General features: G+C 41.2%; 1 protein-coding gene across 2 annotated transcripts in view; it reads left to right on the plus strand.

The window, feature by feature from the left end:
- The window catches only part of PLXDC2 (plexin domain containing 2), a 319,079-nt gene that overhangs the window by 180,920 nt on the left and 114,273 nt on the right, over window positions 1–23,886 (plus strand). For both annotated transcript variants that reach the window (XM_044293433.1, XM_044293434.1), the window contains exons 6-7: window positions 2,917–3,012; window positions 5,235–5,316. In XM_044293433.1, the coding sequence (XP_044149368.1) occupies window positions 2,917–3,012; window positions 5,235–5,316 (178 nt within the window). The remainder of the gene's footprint in view (window positions 1–2,916; window positions 3,013–5,234; window positions 5,317–23,886) is intronic.

Consider the following 23,886-nt stretch of genomic DNA (forward strand, 5'->3'; position numbering starts at 1 on the left):
GTCAAAAATGTAAGGTCAAAAAGATGGAAGAATATAATAATCTATCAGAAGATAGATCTCAACCAGAAATATTGACAGTGGTGCAAAACAGCAAGACTCAGTTAGGGCTCATGCACATGAGCATGTGTGCCTCATGCCTGTGCTGTGCATCGCAAATAGTGGTCCACTCCACAGTTCACGGGTACCGACTGAGTGCACACTGTTTGTGGATGTGGACCCATTTACTTGAACTTTATTTTTAACTTGGAACCACCTGGGGTAGTGGGGGGCTGAATTTTTAGGGTGGGTTCACATGGAGTATTTGGAGGAGGTTTTGAGGCAGATTTTCCTGTATGTTCTTCAGCCAAAGTCAGAAGTGTATCTAGAAGAAAGAAGAAGTATAAGTCTTTCATTAATATTTCTTATTCCTTTCAAATCCATCTTCCTCAAAACCTCCTCCAAAAATCTCCATGTGAATCTACCCATAGAATCCAAATGTTCTAGAAGCATTGAGATGACGGGTTTGCATCATGTTCAGTTCTGATCATTAAGGTACCAAAATAAAGTTCTTTTTTGGACCTTGAAGAATGTAAAGTCGCTCTTCCAGAATTGGACTGGATGGTAAAAAATATCCACTACTCCTATAGCTGTTCATTGGGCAGGATAGATTTATGTGATGCTCATGGCTCATTCCAATAAATAAATGGCCATTCATTCTAAATATATTAATATACTATGTTTGAGCATTATGGAGAAAGGAACAGAAACAAACATTAGTCTGAGCTTAGTTGATATACAGATGCAGCAGAGCTAAACTTGACTGACTTTTTCAATGGATTTCATCGGCTTTTGTCACTAGATAACTGAGATAACACTGTGACACTTGTTATCGGAGTTAATTTTAGCTTGGCTACATCTGCATTTCTCACCAAAGGTGGCAATAGACCTTCAATGGCTATTGACCAAACAGTCATTGGTCTCGGCTCTCCACCCACCATACCCACTAGCTTCAGCCAAGTGTCAATGTCTTCTCAGTAGGGAGAGGTGTAGTAAGTCCATGCAAGACACCTGTCAGTGGCTCATTCCTATTGTGAACAAAGGATATACCCTTTTTCTCCATGACATCTGCCAAATGAATGTTGAATGAACACCTAGTACATATTGGCTTGCCAGCCTGATCCTACTAAAAATGTATGGGCACCTAAAGTCAGTTTCACAACCTCCATTCTTAAAAGATCGTTTTTAAAATGATTACCAATATATTGGTGTTTTGACAACAATAATAGTACTGCAGACTACACTATTCTAGCCATCAAAAACCAGATCCCTGATGGAACTACCATAAATGTCCACACCTTTCTAGTGTGACAGGTCTAGAGAGAATGATGTTATGTGATCCCATCTGGTTCTGCTTAGTACCTACGAAGGCTCATAGATAGACAAGAGCAAGGTATTTTGTCATGGCCCGGGGTGTGGAACCATTGTGTCAACCAACTGGTTTGACTTTGGGCTAAACCTAAGGATGTTATCCTGGTGGCGCCCTAGTATTCACTGTACTTTAACCATTATACAGGGATCTGGACTTCACTGCAGGGATTCCCTAGATTGCTCTCTTCTGTAGTAGTCCTGATGTGGTTGACAGCTAACACATAGAGACACTGGTGCAAGGAACCAAAGAACAACCAAAACATGTATTTAGTAACAGGCCATGATCAGGGTAGGCAGAGTTTGTGCAAATTCATGAAACAGGCCTGAGGTCAGGGCAGACAGCAGAGGGTCGCAATGGTAGACAGGCAAGGTCGGCACACGGGCAGACAGCAAAGCAACAGAGAACCTTAATTGTAGCGTAGAGGAAGTGAGGTCAGCAGCACAGTGTTATAGCAAAAGCAGTGATAAGCAATTAGAAGCAGCCGTGCAAGGGGCGGAGGGGAGTGGTATTAAACGAAAGACTGGGAGTAGTAGTAGGAGTCTGCTGATGTAACATATTTTATAGACTTCCAAATGGCATTTTGGTTGTGGATCAAGTAACCACATAGTTTTTGTTTTTACTGATGTAAAAAAAGTGAAAGGATCAGAAAATCCTCCAGTGGACACAGATTCTGACACTGTAATGGATCCCAAAGATCCAGTAGAAAACAAACCTCTTTGGAGTTGACTTTAGAGCCAATTACTTGCCACTAGGATTGTTTTAACCTTTTAGATTATGATATATTATATGTATACAATAATGAAAACAAATTGTACAATGCAAATAATAGTGGACCATCACATGTTCTATATGGTGGACATCAGAATCATTTCCTCTAGTAGGGCCCAAGGAGTCACAATCCAATGCTGATTGCTATGGATTCCTAACAGACCCAAGAACCAGATGGACCTTTTCCTATTGTTGGTGGAGAGGTAGCTCATTTACGTAAGTGTGAATAATAGAAGGTGAGAGCTCATCATCTCTAAAGACAAGGAATCATGGTGGACCCTCCACCAAATGAACATTTGTCATGCAAACTGGAAGAAAAAAATTGTGTGCACTGAGTGCATGATTTTCTTCGAGTCTGCTGAGGCCACCTGTCCCACTGAGCCTATGCTTGATCCAGGATGAGTTTAAGCATATGAATGAACTTAACCATACGTAAACCAGCAAGTAAGAACAGCTCAATGAAGACAGAAAATAATGCAATAAGTAGTATTGGTAGAATTTCAGCAGTTAGGTCTACCCACAAACTCAGCAATGAAGACCTCATGTTCTCCATTCTTAATGAAGAGGTGGCCCATTTGTCGAAATGACCGAGAATTGCAGCAACATCTTAGTGAAAGCATTACTTAATTCTGGAAATCATTGGAGCTCCAGCTCAAATAACTTGTACTGTACATTTTCTGGAAATAAATATTAATCAGAGTTTTTGCTATTCTGACATTTTCCATGTCATATTTTTCCAGATGTTCGCAGAAGAACAATCTTCGAATATCACAGGGTGGAACTAGATATGTCTAAGATTACCAACTACTCTGCAGTCGAGATGCTGCCTCTTCCAAGTAAGTGATCCATGTGCAGGATAATATGTCACTATTGGAAGGACACTTCAGTCCATTGATTTAATGAGCTGTGAAGTGGCTCTGAGTTTGAAAAATTATCTTAATGGAAGAAACGTCTGAGAAAATATATAGGTTATGTATATAACTCTAAAAATAAGAAACCAGAAGATGTATTATACCTAATCATATATGCATTGTATATCTCCCATGTCTTATCATTATATAGATGAATGCACTCTTACTGTTTAAATATCATTTTATGGATTTATGTTATACAGGTATGGAAGGAAAGATATGGTGAAGCAATGTAATTAGAATATAATATTTGTACTTCTTTAAACTGACATGTTTTAATATAATAAAGTCATAAAAAGAATTGCCAATTTTTCACACATTCAGTGTGTGAATCTAATAATAGGGTTGGTTTTCAAATTCATCAAAACTGGTGTTAAGGGGGTTTGAAAAATGAAAGGTGGAATCTGATTGGTTGCTATGAACAACTAAGCCAATTTTCCTTTACACCAGTTTTGCTAAATCTCCCCCATTTCCTTGGAGTGTGGGCAATTTTCAATAAAAAAAATTGATTTTCATCTGAAAATCTCAGGTCTGAATGTGTGACCCCCTTCTTTAAATACATTCTCTTTTAATTTTAAACTTGACACACATAGAAGTCCGACCCCCGAGGATCTTTGTAACATACAAAAACAAAGAAGGCCCCTCAGAAAAGATCAATGCAGGCCTCTATTACATAAATTAAAGTACATTTTAAGCGCAGAGGGAAAGGTGCACTTTAGGGAGGGAAAACGCTATTAAAAATTCTAAATGTATTAATAAAGTACATTACAAAAAGTGTTATTAGGGCATATGGGACATTTTACCAAAAGTTTAGTTACTCTTTATAATACAGCTGCTTTAAAGCTGTTGCATGAATTTAGAGAAACAAAGTTGCTTTCTTACAGAAACAGCGCCTCTTTTAAGCCTCATGCACACGAGCCGTTGCTCGGCCGTTCAGTGCATTGGGGACTGCAATTTGCTGTCCCCCAATGCACGGACACTATCCATGCGACTGCTTCAACGAATCCAGACACATTCAACTTTAATGGGTCTGTGCTTTGTCCGCACCGCAAAACAAGTTGAAGTGAATGGGTCCGCATCCGTGATGCAGTGAGCACACGACTGGTGCCCACATTTTGCGGACCCACTATTTGCGGGCCACAATACGGGCTACGGCCGGCAACAGCCATGTGCATGAGGCCTTATCTTTGGGATGTGTCAGGAATTGCAGATCAGCTCTTAATGAATAAAACTGAGCTACAGACCCATGAAGAAGAGTGATGTTGCTTGTGGAAAAAATAAACGATGTCCTTTGAATCTCATACAACCCCTTTAGCTATGAATGTGTCTGCTTCCAAAAGCCTGTCTGTCTTATGCTGATTCCAATTTTAAATGTCCTTTTTATTACAAAAACATGCAGGCAATATAACAAGGGTGCGTTAGCTAAGATCTTTTAAAATAGCATAGTAAAGATGAATATAATCCCTAGGCTTCTTGATGGTTTAGGTAATAAAACAATCATAAATATACATTGAATTGTAGCACAGATGTTGCGGGTCATTTTCAGGAATATTGAGAATATTTTATATAGAGAGGATATTGTAGGCAGCGAGTGCCGTAACTGAGCGATTCCGAGGAGCGATCACTAGGTGGAAAGACACATTTCCCTGTTATTGTTTTCACTTGGCTGGATTTAACAGCACATAGCATTATGGGTGAGGTTTCTTCTTTGCAAAACTGCTAGCATTAAGGGGAATGTGAAATGCAAAAATAAAACCAGCCAAATATATGATTTTATGGAACTGAGCCGGAATATATACCACAGTGTTCACTGGAATTGTCCTCATTGGCTAAAACGATTGGAATCCGCTTTGTTTACCTAAAATAAACATCTGATTAACTAAATAGAATAATATAATAAACATTGTAACAATCTATGCTATAAAATGAGGCATAGAAAAGGAAGAGCCCGGCTCTCAAATATCATACTCTTTGTTCTTCAGACATATAAATGAATGACGTACAGATATGATTTTTAGACATGACAGATAGATACATACATAGATATAAGGTAGGTAGATAGTAGATGGATAGAGACGAGATAGATAAATAGATCTATATATCTTTGACAAATGATTTATAATGCTGTTCACTATGTCTTCCCTCAGCTTGTCTCCAGTTTAACAGCTGCGGTACCTGTGTCAGATCCCAAATTGGTTTCAACTGCAGCTGGTGCAATAATCTCCAAAGGTATAGTGAAAATAGCTTTTTTCGATGTAATTATTTCTTCAATTATTAGATAAAGATGTTGGAGATCAGCTGCAATGACTTCTTAAACCCTGGACCTTCTGCATTATTGCTATTATTGGTGGTATTACTGCTATGTATGTTAGTGACGCACACTGACAGCCAAATGCAGAAAATTCTTCATTTATCTTTATCTACACCTGAGCTGTCTCACAGGATGACATCCTGAAATAGGACCTGCCTAAACGTCTTCTTTGCTTTGTGTATTGTACATTATGTCAAGTTGCATTTGGAAATGTTGCATCTGGCAAAGATAGACATATCAATATCTTCATTCAGTCATTCAGTCAGTATATAAAGGTGAAGGGGTGCCATTTTCCTTCAGTGGAGTGTACCTCTGATATATATATATATATATATATATAGTCTCACTGTCAGTTACAGTAGTTTACAGCATTGGTGTCTGTGCTGCTGGAGCTTTACTGTCAGCTGCAGGAGTGTACAGCATTGGTGTCTGTGCTGCTGGAGCTTTACTGTCAGCTAAAGCAGTGTGGAGAATATGTGTCTATGCAGCAAACATTTATATTTTATTTAAATTAAATCTTAAATTGTATATATTAAGATTTAATTTAAATAAAATATAATTGTTTGCAGCATAGACACATATTCTGCACACTGCTTTAGCTAACAGTAAAGCTCCAGCAGCACAGACACCAATGCTGTACACCTCTATAACTGACAGTAAAGCTCTAGCAGCACAGACACCAATGCTGTACACCTCTATAACTGACAGTAAAGCTCTAGCAGCACAGACACCAATGCTGTACATCCCTATAACTGACGGTAAGGCTCCAGCAGCACAGACACCAATGCTGTACACTCCTATAACTGACAGTAAAGCTCCAGCAGCACAGACACCAAAGCTGTACATCCCTATAACTGACGGTAAGGCTCCAGCAGCACAGACACCAATGCTGTACACTCCTATAACTGACGGTAAGGCTCCAGCAGCACAGACACCAATGCTGTACACTCCTATAACTGACAGTAAAGCTCCAGCAGCACAGACACCAATGCTGTACATCCCTATAACTGACGGTAAGGCTCCAGCAGCACAGACACCAATGCTGTACATCCCTATAACTGACGGTAAGGCTCCAGCAGCACAGACACCAATGCTCTACACTCCTATAACTGACAGTAAAGCTCCAGCAGCACAGACACCAATGCTGTACACCCCTATAACTGACGGTAAGGCTCCAGCAGCACAGACACCAATGCTGTACACTCCTGTAGCTGACAGTAGAGTTCCAGCAGCAGAGACACTATTGCTGTACACTCCTGTAGCTGACAGTAGAGTTCCAGCAGCAGAGACACTATTGCTGTACACTCCTGTAGCTGACAGTGAGACTCCAGCAGCACAGACACCAATGCTGTACACTCCTGTAGCTGACAGTGAGACTCCAGCAGCACAGACACCAATGCTGTACACTCCTGTAGCTGACAGTAAAGCTCCAGCAGCACAGACACCAATGCTGTACACTCCTGTAGCTGACAGTAAGGCTCCAGCAGCACAGACACAAATGCTGTACACTCCTGTAGCTGACAGTAGAGTTCCAGCAGCAGAGACACTATTGCTGTACACTCCTGTAGCTGACAGTGAGACTCCAGCAGCACAGACACCAATGCTGTACACTCCTGTAGCTGACAGTGAGACTCCAGCAGCACAGACACCAATGCTGTACACTCCTGTAGCTGACAGTAAAGCTCCAGCAGCACAGACACCAATGCTGTACACTCCTGTAGCTGACAGTAAGGCTCCAGCAGCACAGACACAAATGCTGTACACTCCTGTAGCTCACAGTAAAGCTCTAGCAGCAGATTTCCTCACAGTCTTTCTCCCAGGCATTTCCAGTCAGTAGTGAACTTCAATATGCTGCTCCTTTTGGATCTAGGTGTTGAAGAATAGAGCTACATCTGCTGCTGGAGCTTTTCAGTCAGTTGCATGTGATCGTGCTCCGGCCGCTTAGAAAGCAGGAGAACTTTAACTGATGGTAGACTTTAACTGAAGGTAGAAATAACATTGGAATCATCTGCAGATGATTATAACATAGCTTGAGTAGATCTTGGAGAAAGTTATTTTATTGAATCTACAGACGTTTGGTTTGGTTTGCTTGTTGTCACTATTGAAATGTATACGATTGCTAAGATTAGATCAGGAAACACTTCGAGGCCTCCAAGATTAGTGACGCCTATGAGTTTGGACAGGGGTTTAAAAAGATTGCCAAAAAAAATTGGCCATCAGTCGTTCTATTGTCTGGAAGATCATTCACAACCAGAGAAAATGTTATATAATTTCCAAACTGCCAAGGCCAGGTTGTGCCAGTAAGTTCAGCCTAAGGGTAGACCACAAGATGCTTAAATAAGTCTCTAATAACCCAAGAACTTCCTCAGCTACAAGTAGCTCTTGTCACTTATAGTGTTAAGGTGCATAAGTCTACCATTAAAAAACATCTACACAAATTATATGCATATGGTATGCACCAGGAGGAAAACTCTGCTGTACAAAAAGAACATCAGGGCAGGAATACAGTCTTCTCATGGACACCTAGGAAAACATCAGGACACCTGAAACAATTGCAGTGTCCCACTCAGTGATGGTAGTGGGCTCCTGTATAACTTTAGGCATATGTATATTAAATGGATTTCTGTATATAGCTGTACTTCTTCATAACAGGCTGTTAGTGTGTCATTACATCTATTCACCCCTAGGTGGTGCTGGCACCACACACATATATCTGAGGGTGTGCCTATAGAGATGAGTAGATCAGTAGGACAGGAGAACTGAAGGAAGGAAGTTAGATATGTGTGAGAAGGTGAACAGAAAAAGTTAAGTATGTAGCTGCCACTTTAGCCCCTTGGCCCTGATCAAGCTGAGGGAGTGTGGACAAATTTCTTACAGCTACCTAGCACAGACCAGTGAGTCAATGTATGGATATAGAGCAAGTCTAGTGGAGATAGGAGCAGTTTTAGCTTATGGACTCCACAGCACCAGTGACCGGGAGAAGCCTAAAAGCACCTGGACACAGCTGGACGACTAGGCGCAAAGTTGTCTATTATCACATACCTCTATGGACATTGTGGACCAGAGTATATGAAAGCATCCTGTACAAAGAATGGAGCAGAGGTTTTTGCCTGCCGTTAGGGAGACCGCCCTGGGAATTGCTAATTACAAGTAAGAAGTTATTATATCCAATACCTGAGTGCTGTAGTGAGGACCTAGTGTAGACAGATATAAGAAAGAACCTTTCCTGCCTACTGAAGGACAATCTTAAGAAATCCATTGTCAAGCCTGTTACTAGGAGCTAATATTGGGATTATCATATTTACCATATAAATGAACTGTACTGATGACTCTGAGGCAAGTGATTACCGTATTTTTCGCCCTTTAACCTCTTAAGGACATAGGGCGTACAGGTACGCCCTTGTGCCCTGGTACTTAAGGACACAGTGCGTACATGTACGCCCTGTGCATTTTCGATCACTGCCGTGCGGCTGGCAGTGATCGGAACCCGGTGCCTGCTCAAATCATTGAGCAGGCACCTAGGCTAAATGCGCGGGGGGGTCCCGTGACCCCCCCATGTCGGCGATCGCGGCAAACCGCAGGTCAATTCAGACCTGCGGTTTGCTGCGATTTCTGCAGTTTCTGATCCCCGCGGTCCCTGACCGCGGGGATCAGAAACTTTAGTATTCCTGAAATGCATCTGTATCCCCCCCCCTGCACCCCTTAGTGATTTTTGCCCGGTGGGAGGTGCAGGGGGAGGGTTGCGGGCGGTGCGGGCGGTGCGGGAGGCGGGCGGTGCGGCAGGCGGGATTGCGATCCCCCGCCCGCCTCCCATTGCGTAATCGTTGGCGTCTAGTGGGTATACCAGGGTGCCAGCACATTGCTGGCACCCTGGTATAAACGGCTGACATCTGTGCTGCGATGTCAGCCGTTTAACCCTTTCCATACCGCGGTCCGTACGGACCGCTGTATGGAAAAGGTTAACAGCGCAGGGAGCTCCCTCCCTCTCCCATCGGGGGGCTGCTGTGCCTTTGCAGCCCCCCCGAATGGAGAGGGAGAGAGCTCCCAGGCAGCCCCCCAAGCCCCGTCCTTACCCTTCCCCGTCTGCGCAGTTCTGACCATAACTGAGCAGACGGGGAAGGTTCCCATGGCAACAGGACGCCTCTCAGGCGTCCTGCTGTCCATGGTGCTGAACAGATCTGTGCTGAAAGCATAGATCTGTTCAGTGTAAGTAAAATATAGTACAGTGCAATATATATTGTACTGTACTGTATTATACAGACATCAGACCCACTGGATCTTCAAGAACCAAGTGGGTCTGGGTCAAAAAGAAAGTGAAAATAAAGTAAAAATCAAAAAACACATTTATCACTGATTAAAAATAAAAAAAATGAAATTCCCTACACATGTTTGGTATCGCCGCGTCCGTAACGACCTGATCTATAAAACGGTCATGTTACTTTACCCAAACGGTGAACGCCATAAAAATAAAAAATTAAAAACTATGATGAAATTGAAATTTTGCCCACCTTACTTCCCAAAAAAGTTAATAAAAGTGATCAAAAAAGTTGTATGTACTCCAAAATTGTAACAATCAAACCGTCATCTCATCCCGCAAAAATCATACCCTACCCAAGATAATTGCCCCAAAACTGAAAAAACTATGGCTCTTAGACTATGGAAACACTAAAACATGATTTTTTTTGTTTCAAAAATGAAATCATTGTGTAAAACTTACATAAATAAAAAAAAGTATACATATTAGGTATCGCCGCGTCCGTATCGACCGGCTCTATAAAAATATCACATGACCTAACCCCTCAGGTGACTACCGTAAAAAAAAAAAAAGAAACGGTGTAAAAAAAGCAATTTTTTGTCATCTTACTTCACAAAAAGTGTAACAGCAAGCGATCAAAAAGTCATATGCACCCCAAAATAGTGCCAATAAAACCGTAATCTCATCCCGCAAAAAATGAGACCCTACTTGAGATAATCGCCCAAAAACTGAAAAAACTATGGCTCTTAGACTATGGAGACACAAACTTTTTTTTGTTTTAAAAATTAATTAATTGTGTAAAACTTACATAAATAAAAAAATTGTATACATATTAGGTATCGCCGCGTCCGTGACAACCTGCTCTATAAAATTACCACATGATCTAACCTGTCAGATGAATGTTGTAAATAACAAAAAAAAAAACGTGCCAAAAAAGCTATTTCTTGTTACCTTGCCGCACAAAAAGTGTAATATAGAGCAACCAAAAATCATATGTACCCTAAACTAGTACCAAGAAAACTGCCACCTTATCCCGTAGTTTCTAAAATGGGGTCACATTTTTGGAGTTTCTACTCTAGGGGTGCATCAGTCCAGCAAAATCTGCCTTCCAAAAACCGTATGGCATTCCTTTCCTTCTGCGCCCTGTCGTGTGCCCGTACAGCAGTTTACGACCACATATGGGGTGTTTCTGTAAACTACAGAATCAGGGCCATAAATAATGAGCTTTGTTTGGCTGTTAACCCTTGCTTTGTAACTGGAAAAAAAATATTAAAATGAAAAATCTGCCAAAAAAGTGAAATTTTGAAATTGTATCTCTATTTTCCATTAAATCTTGTGCAACACCTAAAGGGTTAACAAACTTTGTAAAATCAGTTTTGAATACCTTGAGGGGTGTAGTTTCTTAGATGGGGTCACTTTTATGGAGTTTCTACTCTAGGGTTGCATCAGGGGGGCTTCAAATGGGACATGGTGTCAAAAAAACTGTCCAGCAAAACCTGCCTTCCAAAAACCATATGGCGCACCTTTCACTCTACGCCCCGCTGTGTACAGTAGTTTACGGCCACATATAGGGTGTTTCTGTAAACGGCAGAGTCAGGGCAATAAAGATACAGTCTTGTTTGGCTGTTAACCCTTGCTTTGTTAGTGGAAAAAATGGGTTAAAATGGAAAATTAGGCAAAAAAATGAAATTCTCAAATTTCATCCCCATTTGCCAATAACTCTTGTGCAACACCTAAAGGGTTAATGAAGTTAGTAAAATCAGTTTTGAATACCTTGAGGGGTGTAGTTTCTTAGATAGGGTCACTTTTATGGAGTTTCTACTCTAGGGGTGCATCAGGGGGCTTCAAATGGGACATGGTGTCAAAAAAACTGTCCAGCAAAACCTGCCTTCCAAAAACCATATGGCGCACCTTTCACTCTACGCCCCGCTGTGTGGCCGTACAGTAGTTTACGGCCACATATGGGGTGTTTCTGTAAACGGCAGAGTCAGGGCAATAAAGATACCGTCTTGTTTGGCTGTTAACCCTTTCTTTGTTAGTGGAAAAAATGGGTTAAAATGGAAAATTAGCCAAAAAAATGAAATTCTCAAATTTCATCCCCATTTGCCAATAACTCTTGTGCAACACCTAAAGGGTTAACGAAGTTTGTAAAATCAGTTTTGAATACCTTGAGGGGTGTAGTTTATAGAATGGGGTCATTTTTGGGTGGTTTCTTTTATGTAAGCCTCGCAAAGTGACTTCAGAGCTGTAGTGGTCCCTAAAAATTTGGTTTTTGTAAATTTCTGAAAAATTTCAAGATTTGCTTCTAAACTTCTAAGCCTTGTAACATCCCCAAAAAATAAAATATCATTCCCAAAATAATTCAAACATGAAGTAGACATATGGGGAATGTAAAGGCATCACAATTTTTAGGGGTATTACTATGTATTACAGAAGTAGAGAAACTGAAACTTTGAAATTTGCAAATTTTTCCAAATTTTTGTTAAATTTGGTATTTTTTGGTGCAAAAAAAATATTTTTTTTAACTTTATTTTACCAGTGTCATGAAGTACAATATGTGACGAAAAAACAATCTCAGAACGGCCTGGATAAGTCAAAGCGTTTTAAAGTTATCAGCACTTAAAGTGACTCTGGTCAGATTTGCAAAAAATGGCCTGGTCCTAAGGTGTAAAAAGGCTGTTTCCTTAAGGGGTTAAGACACACCTGCCCATAAGACGCACCTAGGTTTTTAAAGGAGGAAAATAAGAAAAAAATATTTTGAACCAAAAGGTGTGCTTTTGGTGGGTTTTGAACTAATGGTGGTCTGTGGATGAAACTATTATGGGGGATCTGTGGATGACACCGTTATGGAGGGGATCTGTGGATGGCACCGTTATGGGGAGGGGGATCTGTGGATGACATTATTATGGGGGATCTGTGGATGACACCGTTATGGAGGGGATCTGTGGATGACACTGTTATGGGGGGGGAATCTGTGGATGGCATTATTATGTGGGCATCTGTGGATGACACTGTTATGGGGGGGATCTGTGGGTAAAACTGTTATATATGTGTCATCCACAGATCCCCCCATAACAGTGTCCCCCAATACACAGGGCCCACTCACAGCAGTCTTCTTATCTAAACTGTAATCATCCTTAACCTCTTGGTAACGTTAAAGTATCGATACCCTGTGTACTAGTACTTACTATCAAACTCCCGTAGCATGCAGGACGGCCGGCAGCGTAACGTCACTCACTCATGTCACGCGCCTGCTCGGCCTGCCTTATTAATAAAGTGGGAGGAGCAGACGTGTGACGTGAGTGTTGTTATGATGCCGCCCACCCTGCATGCTACAGGAGTTTGATAGTAAGTACTAGTACTCGGGATAGCGCTACTTTAACGTTACCAAGAGGTTAAGGATGATTAAAGTTTAGATATGAAGACTGCTGTGAGCGGCGGGGCCCGGTGTAAGACCCCGCCGCGATTACAACAGCAGTTGCCGGCCTCCAGCCACTCCTTCCTCACCGCTGATACATCGCTGCGCTGTGCAGCATCGCAGCCGGCGATGTATCAGCATTGTTAGCATAGTAAAAATGGCAGCATTTGCCTCATAAGACGCACTGCCATTTTCTCGTCTTAGGGGGTGAAAAATACGGTAAAGTAATAAGTAAAGGTTCCATTGTTTACAACCATTGACTCCTCATCCTTTCTACCACCTCCTTTTGCACCTAATGGTGCTGGCGGTATGAACACCAGGGATCCTGCCACCAAGGCACCTTGACAAAAACCCATTCCACTCAGGGCACCTCAAACACCATCTGGCGGGATTCTCTGTACAAACAGAGCGCCCTGAAGGAACTGGTGCTGTCCTTCCCTTCACTGCATGCCGGCCCAGGGAGCTCTCATTGGGAGCCTTCTCATTGGTCAACCGTGAGTAAAACTACTACTACCCCTATTGGCCCACCACATCTCACGTGTTGCCCCTGTGGCCCGGTCACTGCACAATGTGCCCAAGACAGACAAGGCAAAGCTAGACCACAGGATTAGAAGACACGTCTGGTTAGAATTAAAGAAAACTGTAACATGGAATAATCCCTAAACATAACTCCAAGAAATGGCAAAAAAAAAGCCTTGATCTGTAGCCTATCAAAACACTGTGGAGGAAGAGGGAGCTGTGAATTAACTGTGCATGCAAAAAAAAAACGTTGCATTGCTGGAAAAAATTTCCAAGGAGAATTGCGAAAATATATTTTGGAAGTGTCAAAGACTTGCACAAAAGAAATGCCTGCTGGATTTTGCATCCAAAAGGGGCAGTGAAGGGTATTAGAACTTTACATGAGGTGTACTTACTTTTTCACATGACTGTATATAAGTACCTACTGTATACAAGTGGTTAGATTGGGACTTTTCCATCTAACAAACCGCATATTACATTTCAGCCTTTTTCACAGATGTTGTGCTGTGATTTATGGAAAGTTTTACAGAAATAAAGTAAAGGCTCTGGATTAGAAAATTACAATAATTACAGAAGGGAAATATGATTTAAAGGGTAACTGTTATATTTTCACTCAAAATTAGTGATGAGCGGCAGGGGCAATATTCGAATTTGCGATATTTTGCAAATTTTGGGTTGAATATTCGCCATAAATTCGCGAATTCGTGATCTCCAGTCATTATATTCTTGATTGTGAAAATTGGCAATCAGAAAATTTGCAATCAACACTAGTCCGAAAGTCAAAGGTATTGCAGCCTTCTCATTGGCCAACAAGCAAGAAGCAGTGAGGGATCATGGGTACTGATGAAAAAAAATCTAGAATATTTGCGATTACAAATATAAAGCACTGTATTCGAGATATTTGCGAATATTCGCAATTAGAATATTCGTGATCAACACCACTCAAAATTCATATATGTTGTTGCTGCTGTGGTAATAATCCATAATCACTAATTATTGTGTTCACATACCACTTGTTTAATATCATTCCGTCCATAGCAGCGGCTCCTCTCAAGACTTCTTTCTGATAACCTTCTAAAGATGGCCGCCGATGTCCTTACCCTGAGGCTAAGACCGCCGTCCCTAACTACCCAGAATTACTTAGGATGATCTCGGGAATGCACAGCCTCACCCCAACCAATCGGCTTTTCCCACAGTTAAACACGCCCTCTTCCTCCTGAGAGCGCTTGGCACTTTATTAGTCCCTATTACAGTCATGTGAAAAAATTAGGACACCCTTTGAAAGCATGTGGTTTTTTGTAACATTTTTAATAAAAGGTTATTTCATCTCCGTTTCAACAATACAGAGAGATTAAAGTAATCCAACTAAACAAAGAAAACTGAAGAAAAGTCTTTTCAAGATCTTCTGTAAATGTCATTCTACAAAAATGCCTATTCTAACTGAGGAAAAAGATAGGACACCCTCACATGTATTCCCTCTTAAATTGGCTCAGATCTCACACAGGTATATCACACCAGGTGCACATAATTAGTAGATCGTTACTCTGCATGTTGAATGAGGCTTGCCCTATTTAAACCTCAGACATTTAGTTTGGTGTGCTCCTGACTGTTGAAGTGAGAGTGAGCACCATGGTGAGAGCAAAAGAGCTGTCAGAGGACTTCAGAAAAAAGATTGTAGCAGCCTATGAGTCTGGGAAGGGATTTAAAAAGATCTCAAAAGATTTTGAAATCAGCCATTCCACTGTCCGGAAGATAGTCTACAAGTGGAGGGCTTTCAAAACAACTGCCAACATGCCCAGGACTGGTCGCCCCAGCAAGTTCACCCCAAGAGCAGACCGCAAGATGCTAAAAGAGGTCTCCAAAAACCCTAAAGTGTCATCTCGAGAACTACAGCAGGCTCTGGCTACTGTTGATGTAGAAGTACATGCCTCTACAATCAGAAAGAGACTGTACAAGTTTAACTTGCATGGGAGGTGTGCAAGGAGGAAACCTTTGCTTTCCAAGAGAAACATCGAGGCCAGACTGACATTTGCCCGAGATAAAGTTGACAAAGACCAGGACTTCTGGAATAATGTTCTTTGGACAGATGAGTCCAAAATTGAATTATTTGGACACAACAGCAGAGGACATGTTTGGCGTAAACCAAACACAGCATTCCAAGAAAAGAACCTCATACCAACTGTGAAGCATGGAGGTGGAAGTGTCATGGTTTGGGGCTGCTTTGCTGCAGCAGGACCTGGTCAGCTCACCATCATAGAATCCACGATGAATTCTACTGTGTATCAGAAGGTGCTTGAAGAACATGTGAGACCATCAGTTAGAAAATTAAAGCTGAAGCGGAACTGGACCATGCAACATGACAATGACCCAAAACATACTAGTAAATCAACCAAAGATTGGCTGAAAAAGAAGAAATGGAGAGTCCTGGAATGGCCAAGTCAAAGTCCAGATTTGAATCCCATTGAGATGCTGTGGGGTGACTTGAAAAGGGCTGTACGTGCAAGAAACCCCTCAAACATCTCACAGCTGAAAAAGTTCTGCATTGAGGAGTGGGGTAAAATTTCCTCAGACCGATGTCGAAGACTGGTAGATGGCTACAAGAACCGTCTCACTGCAGTTATTTCAGCCAAAGGAGGTAACACTCGCTATTAGGGGCAAGGGTGTCCTATCTTTTTCCTCAGTTAGAATAGGCATTTTTGTAGAATGACATTTACAGAAGATCTTGAAAAGACTTTTCTTCAGTTTTCTTTGTTTAGTCGGATTACTTTAATCTCTCTGTATTGTTGAAACGGAGATGAAATAACCTTTTATTAAAAATGTTACAAAAAACCACATGCTTTCAAAGGGTGTCCTAATTTTTTCACATGACTGTACATCGCTCTAGAAGCAAGTCACTTCAGCGGTTGAACAGGAGCGCGCACGCAGCGTTCAGGACTGCCCACTGTCCTCCTTCTTCTGTATATACAAGATAGGAGACGCTGTTTTACCCGCACCACTGAAATGCCTGGGGGAGCAAAGAACATGCTGCAATTACTAGGTAATTCTATACCTATTGAAAAATATTGACTAGGGAACTAAGGTGTACTTAGTGAGACCAAGCCAATTACTTTAAAAAAAAATGACAGTTACCCTTTAATAAAAGGTTTGTTCAGATTGTGTCAGTAGAGAACTAATATAAAGAATGGCTTTGCTATAATGTTATGCATATTATTTGCATAAATTAGAGTTTATGTTAGAACTGCTTCAGTAATCCATGTGGAAATTCTTCTTAAAGGTGTCAGGCTGAATTGTATCGAAAAGTGCGCTTCACTGGATGAATGGTGTAAAGTGAAATGCAGGCTTTACCACTGCTTAACTCCTTAAGGACCCTGGGATTTTCCATTTTTCATTTTTCACTCCACGCCTTCCCATAGTCCTAACTTTTTTATTTTTCCATTCACATAGCCTTATGAGAGCTTATTTTCTTGCAGGACAAGTTGTACTTTCTAATGGTACCATTTACGTTTGAATACCATGTAGTAGGGAGCAGGAAACACATTCCAAATGGGGTACAATTGGGAAAAAACGCAATTCTGATAAAGGTTTTTATTTTATTTTTTTACACTATACATATGCGGTAAAATTGACCTGTTACCTTCATTCTCCAGGTCAGCACGGTTCCAACTATACCACACTTGTATTATTCTTCTTGCGTTTTAATACTGAAAAAAAAATATTAAAACCTTTGAGGACATTTTTTCTTTTTTTTCATAACCATATTCTGACCCCTATAACTTTTTTGTATCTTTGTGTAGGGGGCTGTGTGAGCTGTGTAGGGGGCTGTGTCATTTTTTGCGGGACGATCTGTTCTTTGATACCAATTTTAAGTGTGTGTGACTTTTTTTGATTACTTTTTATAAAAAAATTATTGGGTAGTTGAAGTGACAAAAAATGACAAATTGGCTGTTTTTATTTCCCCCCCCGCTATGCCATTTGCCATATGCCATTAATATTGTTATATTTTAATAGAATGGGCATTTTCGCCCATGATGTTTATTTTTTTTATTGGTTAAATATCTTTATTTTTATTTTAAGGAAAACAGGGTCATTTGAAATTTTATTTTTTCATTTTTTTTTATTTGTAAAAACTTTTTATTTTTATTTTTTTTATTTTTTTAAGCTACCTTGGGTGACAATAACTGGCTGTCATTTGATTGCCCATAGTATTCAGTGATGGCGAAATAGCCATCATTGAAGACTTCATTTGCAGTATATCAATACAAGGCTGCCACCTAGTGGACTGTATTGATATATACATCTAATTGACTCTGAAGCCTGCTTGAGGCTTCAGTCAATTAGATCGAGGTAACAGGTCCCCCGATCTCTGCTGGGGAACGCTGTTACCGGACCGGAAGTTCGCGACTTCCAGTCTGCGCAGATGCAGTTAGTCATATTTGACCACGGCATCTGAAAGGTAAGCCTTATGGCTGATAGCATACATGTGCCACGGGTCTCTTCTATTTAAAATAGCAGAAACCCTTCGGCTAAGGCGCCTGCTGCACGCCCAAGGCGCCATGTTTAGGGATCGGACCTATGACATACAGTTACGTCATGGGTCCTTACAGGGTTAATGTAGATCTACTTTTGCAGCTGATTCAAGCACCAGAGTGCAAGATGCCACTGAAGCAGTCATCATGAAAATGTAAATTAATCTGCAGCATGTTATAGAGCAGGAGGAGCTGAGCAGACTGATACATAGTTATGGGAAAAAGTTCAGTATGAGGGCCCATTCACATGACCTTATTTTTCGTCCACATCCGGTCAGCATTTTTTGCGGATCGGATGTGGACTCAATGGGTCAACAAAAAATCTGGACAGCACCGTATGTCCATTCTGCAGTCCCACAAAAAAGATAAAATATGTCCTATTCTTTGCGGAGAATAAAAGGCATTTTTACAATTGATCCGCAAAAAAAACGGCTGTAACACGGCCGTGAGGGCCGCAAAATACATACAGTTGTGTGAATGAGCCCTAACTTGCATTTAATTCATTTATATCCACGCTCATTCAGTATACACAAAGAGCTGTCAATCACTTATAGGACCGCCTCCTTGACTTCAAAGTCCAGAATGAGCAGGAATATAAATGTATAAAATACAATGTTCGTGAAATATTTTCCCACAAGACTATATATCAATCTGCCCAGCTCCTCCTGCTCTATAACATGACAGGTTTCCTTTAAACTGCAACTGTCATGTTTACATAAAAAAAATATCTATTTTAGCATATGCTACTCCTGCAGCAGCATTATGCATAAAGCAATCTTTAGTTTCTTCACTTACCACTGTTTTCCTTGAGTTTTCCCCTTAGTTATGGCTGTTTTGAATCCTGCATTATGAGGATCTTCTCAAGATGGCTCCTCTGCCAGTTATCTGAGGCTAAAACTGCTTTCCCTCACTTCCCATGCACACTTGTTGTAGCCAGAAGCCTCTTGCCAGCCAATCAGATTGGATTACTGAGAGACACGCCTCCTCACTCTGAACCACTGCAGGCATGCAGTGTAGAGGACCGCCCCTCTGTCTTCTGTTTATACTAAAGGGAAGACAGACAAGTCATAGCAACAGTCTTTTAAGGGACCTAGTGGAAAGGGACAGAGGACATTAATGAAAGCTGTTATTATAAGGTAATTACAGATCTGACAATCATTGACAGACTAACTCAGGTATACATGCCAGCTCTAATACACTAGCAAATAAAAAATATGACAGTTACACTTTAAGGCCCTTAAGGCTTATTATCAAGAACAAATGCTCCTTCCTGATAATTGCCCTATGTAAAGGATGCCGCCAATGGAAAAGCAAACATTCTTTCATCGGGTGACAGCATTGTTGATGTGACACCCAAAATAATTGTTTCAGGGCAATAAATCATCCTGTATAAACAAGGATCTGTTGCTCAGAAACACTGAACCTGTACGAGGGTGAACAATCCCATATCTACTGTAGGTACCCCAACAGTTGGACTCACCTCGGAGAAACATGCCAGTATGAGAAGATTCCCCCATTGTGTTATAAATTTGCATTGTTCCTTAACACTATGGTCATAGAGGATGGGGCTTACTTTATTTTTTATTCAGTTTTACACATTACTGATGGAAAAACCTAACATTGTAAAATAGCATCTACATACACACAGTTACACATACATAAATATAGCTACATGAACAAATACATATATCAGCACATACATATACACTGCAGGTACACATAGATGTATACAGTACATATTTATTCATACTGTACTCTACATATTGTACGAATGCACAGGCATGAACACACATTCACATCATACATATGAATACAGAAATAAATACAATATAGACAGACATACATAAAGGCAAAATAAACAGACACACACATTCAGTTCATACATAGATGCAAATGTACATGTCTGTGACATTTAAGTCTTATGGTGCTGATAGCTGTCTGCGTTCTGCAGGACCCTTCCATCCCTATGCTGTGGAATAACAGCACCTGAGAGCAGCTGTCAATCACATCCGACATTTGCTCCCCTAATCGTATATTACACTGGGCACTAGACACCATTGACACGTACAGAATAATCAATTTATTCATTAAATAGGTTGTGCAAGAATGTTTAGTTTTTTGGGGGCAAACTCGCAATTTGGCAGAACCTGTAAAGGAAGGTGCACTTACCTGTTTCCTGGTCCCGGCTCCCCACTCCTTCTCCTCCAGGCCCGTGATGCTCCACTGTGCTCCCTCGATGTCAACATCCAGTTTGACATTGTTGCGGCCAATCAATGTGCAGATCTGTCATGATGTAAGGGGAGCCAATCACCGATGCGGCCTGTGATTGGCTATAGCGATGTCAATTGGATGTTGACATCAAGGGAACCTGTCTTGCACAATCCTTTTAAGATTCACTGTTGTCTTCCTATTATTTCACACCATTACACCATTTACGTACAGCATTCTATTATTTTACACTATTTTTATTTCTTATACCCCTGAAATTTACTTAAAGGGGTTGTCCGGGTTCAGAGCCTGGACATAAAGCCTTCTTCACCCAGGCAGCCCCTCTGAGTTGAGTTGCCCTCTGCTGAACCACGCAGGGCAAGGGCTTTTTAAGCAGATCCGGTGACATATTGGGAGTCACCATGGGAATGCTAGACGGAGGCTTCCACCTAGCAGTGAGCTTGGTGACGTCACTGGTACTAATGGGCGGGCTTTAGCTAAAGCCTGCCCATTAGTGCCGATGATGTCACCGGGAACAATGCTAGGCAGAAGCCTTCGCCTAGCAGTGTAATGAGCATAAACATACAGCCATTGCCCTGGACCATACAGCGCAGGGCAAGGGAGAGCATCGGAGCACTCAGAGGGGCTGCCTGGGTGAAGAAGTGGATATGTCCGGGTCCAGTTCTGAACCCACATAACCCATTTAAAGTCAATATCTTCCTCACACTCATCTGACCCATATTATATAAAACAATGTACAGTAAGTTTAAACATCCCTCATAAAAGACGCTGAAACTTTGTAGAGTTCTGAAGCTTGAGATGATGAGGATTTCTGTATTAGTGTGGAAAAAATCCCAAATAAGTCATGTAATACATTATGACGATAGGTTTTTGCTTTTTAGTCTAAAATCATTTATGAGTTCCGTTGATAAAAGTCATATAATTTTTCTTCTGTGTTCTTTGTTGGATTGAAACTCCAAATCATTAAAACTATCCAATGTCATTGATTGACCTCCGTCTAGCTATGACTCCAGAATAATTCTGTACGTCCATGCGCTGTCCGTGGTGCTGAATGCATATAATGATCTATTAACCGGGGCAACCTGAGTGCTAGTTGTCTGAGAAGGTGTCAACAAGCCACTTAGCTTGGGCCAGGGTATTTAGACAAAGGGTGAGGGTGATGAATGGACCCTTTGGCTAATGCTCTGCTTGTTATGAAAATCTTCATCCAATGTTCATCTTCACGTGGATAAAAATGATAATTCTTCCATTCAGAGGCTGCATACTCCCATGTAGAAGTGATATATTTGTGAGAAGTTGAAGAGGTTTTCCCATCTTAGAGTATCCACAGAAAATTCCAAGACGACAGCATCCAGTTCAATCATCCATATACATCAAAACTAGAGATGAGCGAATTTATTGATTAATGGAAAAATTTGCTACATGATCGCAGCATCTGAGTGTAAAATTTATAAAAATAAATAAAATAAAACTTACTGCCTCCATTTGCTCGTGACAGTCCCGCCGCCGCCATCTTGCTTGAAGATCTCGGCCGAAATCCTGTGCGGCACGAGATTACGTCATCACGCCGGCTGGCGTGGTGATGTATGATGTCATCACGGCAGTCGGCGTGATTATGTAATCTCGCGCCGCACGGGATTTCGGCCGAGATCTTCAAGCAAGATGGAGGCTGGTGGCCCATCGCGAGCAAATGGAGGAGGTAAGTTTGATTATTTTTTTTTATACTATTTCAGGTTAAATCGATTCGCTGACACGAAGCACAAGGAAATTCGGCTTCTAGGCGAATCGAATTTATCCTGAAATTCTCATCGAATTCCACTTTGTGGGATTCGATTCGCTCATCTCTAATCAAAACGTCTTTTAATAATAATTATACACTGACATTTTCCTAAATGAAACCAACGTCGATGCTGATATCCTGGTGCAGTATTCGGGATACATTCTGTTTTGTCTCCTCTCTCTTGCTAAACACGTGGTGTAATCATCATTTCTGATGAGCTGAACTCTAATCATTCGCTATAAGAACACATTTAAACAGGTAGATGATAAATTGCTTAATGCGAAAAAGTATTTCTGATAAGAGAAGATAACGGAAGGGAGTTTATGGAGCATACAATTATTCCCCACCCAATATCTTCACATCCTCTCCTACTGCTGTTTTAACGTAACAAGATAATTTGTGTGCACAAACTGCACAAAACTGTATGGAAATTTGCATTTAATAATAGAAGATTTGATATTCAAGGCAGGCAGCCTTCATTCACGGGAGCAAAATAGCAGCTCTAGAAAATGTTAAGAGAACAATGTTCTGACTAGAACGTTATAACCTCCCGGTAAAGATGTTAATGAAAGTGACGGCACGAGCCGGTAAATGAGATGACAGCTTGAATAATAACGGCAAATAGTCTATTTTTATTTCACATTTCCATATTAAGTCGTATAACGAAGGGTACATGGTGAACAGGGAAGAAGAAGGATGGGGCGAGGGGAGTAAAGGAATGCAAAAAATCTTTTGTGACCAGCTCCTCAGTGTCCACAGCAAAAAGTTCCTTAAAGGGGTTGTGCAGCCAGTCTATATTGATGACCTATACTCAGGATAGGTCATCAGTATCTGATCGGTGGGGGTCCGACTCCCAACACCCCTGCCTATCAGCTGTTTGAAGAGGAGGTGGCGCTCATGCGAGTACTGCTCTCTTCAAGATTACACTGCACTTTGTCTGGAAAGTCTCGGCGGCAGAGTGTAGTTACAAGTGCATGTTCTATTCACATGAATGGGACGAGCACTTGAAATTACACTGTGCCACCGCTGCAAGCAAGGTGACGCACAGTGTAATCTTGAAGAGGAAGCAGTGCTCATACGAGCACCGTCTCCGCTCCAATTTCAGGAAAAATTTGAATCGTCATCAAGTCGAATTTCCTTGCGCTTCTTGGTAACGAATCATATTTTTCCTAAAATGGTTGCTGCACATGTTACAAAGTGACAGTAAGAAGCCCGGGAACAAGGGAGCACCCATAATGCCATGCATGTAGCCCATCAGAAGCTAGCCAGCCCCTGTGATGTCACACCCTAAAAAAGCCTCCTCATGCCCGGTCTCTGCCATTTTACAGTTAACTTAGTGCAGGGAGAGACGTTTCAGGCGCTAGGGACAGTGTTTAGGAAAGACTTTATTCTAAAAAACAAAAAACGATTGAGCAGTTCAGGGAAAGATCATTCATAGTGTAGGGAAAGGATGGGAGGGCATTATGCACACTGTAGGGAGAAAGCAGGGTCCAATAGGAGAGTGGACAGCCTGGGTAATAGGAGCGATTCTATTATACCTTGCTGCACTAATTGGAGTTACTAAAAGTGATCTAATACTACAAATTTTAGGTTGTTGGCATTCTTTGATACATCAGTAATTCCAGTAATCCTTGATTCTGTTATTGGGGTGAAACTGCGGTCTGATACTACTTTTTTTTTTTTTGGGGGGGGGGGGGGTTCACGGTCTTTTATACATAAGTAAATCTGTTAATTCTTGATAGTCTAATTGGGGTGAAATTG

Source organism: Bufo gargarizans, chromosome 5 (genome assembly GCF_014858855.1).
Source record: "Bufo gargarizans isolate SCDJY-AF-19 chromosome 5, ASM1485885v1, whole genome shotgun sequence".
Lineage (NCBI taxonomy): Eukaryota > Metazoa > Chordata > Amphibia > Anura > Bufonidae > Bufo > Bufo gargarizans.